This window comes from Engraulis encrasicolus, chromosome 15 (assembly GCF_034702125.1).
Source record: "Engraulis encrasicolus isolate BLACKSEA-1 chromosome 15, IST_EnEncr_1.0, whole genome shotgun sequence".
Taxonomy (NCBI): Eukaryota; Metazoa; Chordata; class Actinopteri; order Clupeiformes; family Engraulidae; genus Engraulis; species Engraulis encrasicolus.
In genome coordinates, this window is record NC_085871.1 from 43499761 (window position 1) to 43506505 (window position 6745).

A 6745-nucleotide genomic window follows, 5' to 3' on the forward strand; every position below is an offset into this window, starting at 1 on the left:
AACTCATCTATTTTCTTTTTTCCACAACTTATTTCATGTTTTTATGTGCTTCAGAGGCTGAAATATTTTGATTTTAATAGGCGCAGAAGGCCCCTTTTCCCAAAAAGGGCTTAGGCATTCAGCAGTTTTTTCAGGTGTCTTAAGCTGGGCTTACACTGTGCGACTTTTTCCCCGATTTTGCCCCGATTTGGCACTCGCACGACTTTTTGAGAGTCGGGCCGATTTCTTGCTCAATCGCAGGTCAATCGTGAGTCTCGCATCGTGCAGTGTACATGGGGTAACGACAAGCGATTTTGCCTCACGATCGTGCAATCGCAGGGTCGCAAGAAAATCAAAACGGTTTGAAATTCTGGTCGTGGCTCGTGCGTAAATCGCACAGTTAAAGCAGTGCTACGACCCGATTTGACACTTCACATGCACAAATGAATAGGGCCGTGCGATTCGCTGTTGAGTGCGACCTCATTCTCCACCTCAGGTGCGCAAGTTTCCTCCTCTGTAGACTGGGGAAACATGCCTGTCGCGTGGTACAGTGGAAGCATTTCGCTCGCATCCGACTGTCGGCTCGTGTAGTGTGAGGACGTGAGTTGACAGCTGTGAACTTTTAAACAGTGAAATTCCATCGTGCAGTGTGAGCAGAAGCTTAAGACCCACGAGTGAAAATATCGCACAGTGTATGCCCGGCTTTAGGCAAAAATAGGGCAACGGCAATTGCAGTACAGGGAATCGTCATGTATTCATGTACATGTAGTATGTATGCATGAATTCATGTATGGTACATGTAATAAATTAATGTTATACCACAACATTGCACCACTACTTAATTTTGAACATATATCACAACTTAATGTTGCACCGCAACTTGATGTTGCACCACACAACTCAATATTGCACTTGCCCCACAACTTCATGTTGTAACACTGAATGTTTACCATTTTGCTAACTCTATACGGTAGGTCGGAAGTTGAATAGTCTTTCTCATTTCTCCTTTTTTCTCAGATTGTCGACTTAGTAATTTTTGCAACTTGCAAAGTACAGTTACCTATAGCCTGGGGGTCTGCAGAAAGAATAGCCAGTTAATTGCAGCATTACAGTGCTCGTTATCTCTCTCTCTGTATCTCAAACACACCCCTCTCCCAACACACACACACACACACACACACACACACACACACACACACACACACACACACACACACACACACACACACACACACACACACACACACACACACACACACACACACACACACATACTCATTCACACATGTACACACACTCATGCACGTACACAAAACACATACCCACATGCACGCACACTAGCACGCACACAAACACATACGTCTACACACAAGCACGCAAGCACGCACTTACACTCATCCTATCACATCACAGTATCTAGTTGTCTTCCCTGTGGCGCCCAGTGTGGGGGGCTAATATATTTATAGACGTAAACAATCTAGCCTGGAGTAAGGACGCCGCACAGCATAGCACACCAGCTAATTATAACAGGATGACTCCATCTGTCACTACCTGGCTCTCTTTCTATCACTCCACACTTGTTTTCTTTGTAACAAGCTGCTCCTTCTATCTTTGTCTAATTTTATCTTATTAGTTAGTCCTTCATCGTCTTGTTTTCTTACCTTCTACAAGCCAGACTAAATGTGAGATTAAATGTGAATATTTAGTCTGGCCCGATCAAAGAAACATCGGAAGATTGTTATGCGAACAACTCGTTGTTTTTCAAACTGTGTGTCTGTGCCTTTGATGTCACTCCCTGTAAACCATGTCCGATTTGCATCCAAAGATTCAAAACAAATATCTGGCATTGTGATTTGCCAGATTCAGGGCATTGGGGAATTACCCAATCTACTTTTTTTATGGTGGGTATACTGTATATTTGAACATTTTTTGAAGTGGGTATACTGTATATATTTGTGCTATTCAAAACAATGGATCAATCAATTTGAAGTGGGTATACAGAAATCCCTGCAATTAAGAAGTGGGTATACTCTGTATACCCGCGTTCTACGTAGACTACACCACTGGCAAAAAGAGTTTTGGCTGCTGGCGGGTGAGGCTAGTTTACTACTAGGCCTGTAAGGCTATCTCTCCCTGTTTGCCCCCACTCACACACTTTTGTCACTGAAGCTTTCTATCTTTCCTTCTTTCTCTTCTTTCTCTGCTTTTCTTTTTCTTTCTCCTTGCCCCGGTCCCTTCTCCCCCTGTCTATCCTCTTCATGACAGCTCATGATTCTCTTTTCCACTACGTCTCTCTTAACTCCCCATCTCCTGTCAAAACTCTCTCTCTCAGTCCTGTCAAAACTCTCTCTCTGTCACACACACACACAGACACACACACAGAGACACACATCGACCTGACATCTTCCTTACTGCGTTGACCTGAGAAAAACACACACACGCATGCATGTGCATGCACACGCACACGCACACGCACACCCACACACACACACGCAAACGCACACGCACACGCACACGCACACGCACACGCACACGCACACCATCAATCTATCATCTCTGTCTAAATCGAAAGGAACAGGATTCATCCTTTTCCTACCACAGCTCTGATTCCCTGTGTTCTTATTAAATCCAACTAAGCCTTGACGTGTGTGTGCGTGAGTGCGTGCGTGCGTGCGTGCGTGCGCGTGCGCGTGTGTGTGTGTGCGCGTGTGTGTCTCATCTTCTACTGCTCTGTTCAGAACAAACAAAATCCCCTCAGTCTGCTAAAGCCATGATGACTCGGGATATTTTTATAGAGCCTCTTTCCATTATCATAAAGAAGGAAACAGCGGTTTTATTCAAACCACAAGGGGTTTCGTTTTATACGAGAGACGGTCTGTCTTAGGAAAACACTCGTAAAAACCAAAGAAGCTTCCTCTCTTTTTAAAACAACCTCCTTCTTCTCGTCTACCATCATCTACCAATATGCTCATTGGCTTGTTTCTGTGACGGAGATGCCCCTGGTTGGCTGATCAACGAGGCTGTCAAAGACAAGCAGCTTTCTTTGTGATCTTTGTGGCACCTGAAGTGGAAAGTTCAGTTGAGTTGACCAAAGGTGCAAGCAGGGAAGTTCACCCAAGTTCATGACCCGGGTATCGAAACTGACCCATGACAATGACCCCAAATGACCCCATACGCCTCTTTTCCACTGCTGGTTTCCTGGTAGGCCTACAACTCGACACAGCACGACTTGGCTGCAACTTTTCAATTTTTGAATTGCCACAACGCAGCGGCCGAGACACGCTGTGTCGAGCTGTAGGCCTACCAGAAAACCGGCGGTGGAAAAGAGGCATTAGTGAGTCAGTCCAGTGGCAAATAACCAGCCAATCATTCTTGCCGTATTTAACCCAGGTTTCCCTCTAACTCTGAACCTTTCAGTGCTGGAAAGTATGATAGTATGACCACATTGCTGCACAGTTACACCACAATGACATGTACAGGAAGAAACTCCTAAATAAATCCTTTTTGCTATATGTAATTACCATTCATAGTTTAAATGACCCTTAAAGATCACTCTCAGTCATATATGTCCACAGAAGCCACAGACTTCCATTGCTACACTTAATATGGCTATGCTGTGAAACTAGGCAACGCAAACACAGAGAGAAAAAAAATACTCTGTATTGTCATATTTTACCAGGGTTTAACTAGATATCAGCCATTTCCTGAAATGAGGCGACTGTTCCTTTAAGCTATACAGATAACCTTGCCTTAAGCTTGTAGTAATTAATTCTCAAGTTTTTTTTCATTCATGTCCTTTACGTCCCCAAAAACACAGGCCCTGCCGTGACCAACCGGTAGGGCACTCGCCTGCCATGCGGCTGACCCAGGTTCGATTCCCAGCCCAGGTCCTTTGCCGACCTCTCCCCGTCTCTCTCTCAATTCGCTTCCTGTCCACCTCTCACACTGTCCCATAAAATAAAGAGAAAAAAAATATTTTTAAGAAGCCTTACCGTCCTCGTAGGCCGTGTACTCCACTTTGTACGTGCCGTCTCCCTTGTCGGTGATGAAGGCGTCCGTGTTGGAGCCTGAGGGGTTGACGATGCGCGCCTTGATCTGGCTACCACCGGACTTGCTCACCGCACGGGCGTCCACGACGAAATGAGTGTTGACCTCCTTCAGAACTCCTGATGAGTCACAATGAACAACACACACGTATGGTACACACAAACATACACACACACACATGTACACACACACATGTACACATACGTACATACACACATATACACAGACACACACACACACACACACTCACACATACACGTATACGTACACAAACATACACACACACACACACACACGTACACACACACAAACACACATGTACACACACACACACACACACGTACACACATGCAGCACACACACACACACACACACACACACACACACACACACACACACACACACACACACACACACACACACACGTACACACACACAAACACACACACACACAGACACACACGTACACACACACACACACACACCCATAAGTACACACACACACACACATACCCATATGTACACACACACACACACACACACACACACACACACACACACACACACACACACACACACACACACACAAAAACACACACACACACACACACACACACACACACACACACACACACACACACAATGAGTCATCTGATCTGCGCCATCTGGCTATAGTTTGATCTGTTGCCAGTCTCTGCAAGAATGCTGTGGTCTGCTTCAGTCCTTCTAAATAAAGAGCATTTTAAGGTCATGTAAGAACACCAATATGCTTTTACATATTTTTTTTACATTTTTACATATTTTTTAACATTTTGTATAGATTATAGTGGAATATGGAGAGATTAATTTGGTGTTTTTTGGACTATGGACTATGGACTAAGTATTTGATATACTTTTTTCGATATGCATACAAATAAGAGCAAAAGAAACCATGAGACAGAATGTGCTGAAGAATCTACCCCCTTGGTCACCAAACAAAAAGCGAAAATCTGTTCTAGACATCCAGACATCTAACATGTTTCTCATTGGGTTGGGGCGATGGTTTGGCCCGCAGCCTCACTTACTCTACGTACATCATTTGATCCTTCGAGAAAAATAATTGGAGACCACTGATCTACCTGTTTGCACATCTGTGCCTGTCCTGATGCATTTTCCATCATGTTAAAGGATAAGTTCAGCCAATGTAAACATGCACTTGTAATGATTAGAGATGTCCGATAATATCGGCCCACAGATATTATCGGCCCCATAATAGCATAAAATATAATATCGGTCAATATCAGTATCGGATTTTTGACCTATCGAAACCGATATAATAATACTTGAATTAGTGTACACTTTTCTCCTTAATTATTTTTCTATTTTGCACAGACGATGTTAATATTTGGAAAGCTTTGTTGCATTCGAGAATGCATCTAGTGGGGCATGACAATAAAATTAAGCATATTTTGTTCCACAACAGCAGATTTGTAATGTTACCTAAAATTTGTTATGAGGAAAAATAACCCACATATATCGGCATCGGTATCGGCCGATATCGGAATCGAAAATTGAGAGTTGGACAATATCCACATATCGGATATCGGCAAAATAGCCAATATCGGACATCTCTAGTAATGATCACACTACCCTGGGCTTCTCAGTACCTGAGAATTTTTTTTCAGCCTTTTCCCGAGATCCTGGTCATAGAAGCAGGTGTTTGTTTACATTTGAAAAATAACATCTTGATTTACTCCCAATAACATCCAAAAGGTTATGCAACATCAGCAGACAACTAGCAGACAACAGTGATACCTTTTGGGGAAAATATTGGGAGTAGGCCCATCTTAAGAATGTTTAAAATGTAAACAAAATCCGCCTCCATTAGAATAGCTCAGATCTCGGAAAAGGTTGAGCCGAAAAATGCAGCATCACCGGGTACTGACAAGTCAAGCGTAGCATGAGCAATACAACGGCATATTGAAATTGGCAGAACTGGTTCTTTAACTGTTGTGTAGCTGTATGGTTCTTACCTCTGGAGTCCACTCCGGGCCCGTAGACCTTGATGCCGCTGGTGTCGATGCTGGGGTCCACCTGCACCCGGGCGGGGAAGTTCGGCACGGCGTGGCCCCCGTACTTGATGGTGATGGTGTACATGCCGTGGAAGGGCGGGATGTACGTGATGGAGTAGGTGCCGTCGCTGTTGTTCTGCACGCGCACCTCGGCCGGGGCGCCGGCGTCGGAGATGATCTCGATGGTCAGCTCGGCCTCGCCGGCTTTGGAGCAGTCGACCGTGAAGGAGGCGGCCTCGTCCACCTTGCCCCGCTCCAGGCCCGGCCCACTCGCCGTCACCTTGCTGGGGTCGAAAACCGACTGGACCATGGCTGTAAGAATAGAATATAATACAATGTAATTTAACACATTGTGTCCTGGAAACACCTATACGCTGCATTCAGGTTTTTGAGATTTGAGCTGTTTCATTAAAAATGTGGGTAAGTAAGAGTTGAATGAACACATTCTAAGGCAAAACGAGGATCCTAGTTTTTAAAACTCATTTCATGTTTGTATGTGCTTCGGAGGCTGAGATATTTAGGATTTAATAGGCAGAGGGCACCCTTTCCCAAGAAGGGCTTAGGACAAAATGGGTTTAATATTCTTGAACTAGAGAGAGGAAGCGAGAGGTAGAGACAGGAAGCGAGAAGGAGGCGGCCTCGTCCACCTTGCCCCGCTCCAGGCTCGG

At 44.7% G+C, this 6745-nt stretch overlaps 1 protein-coding gene across 1 annotated transcript in view; it reads right to left on the minus strand.

Annotated features, from left to right (window-relative positions):
• flncb (filamin C, gamma b (actin binding protein 280)) overlaps positions 1–6745 on the minus strand; it is a 232967-nt gene that overhangs the window by 62937 nt on the left and 163285 nt on the right. The window contains exons 23-24 of the mRNA XM_063217535.1: positions 6039–6389; positions 3972–4145 (exon numbers count right to left, since the gene is read on the minus strand). Coding sequence (XP_063073605.1) covers positions 3972–4145; positions 6039–6389 — 525 coding nt within the window. The remainder of the gene's footprint in view (positions 1–3971; positions 4146–6038; positions 6390–6745) is intronic.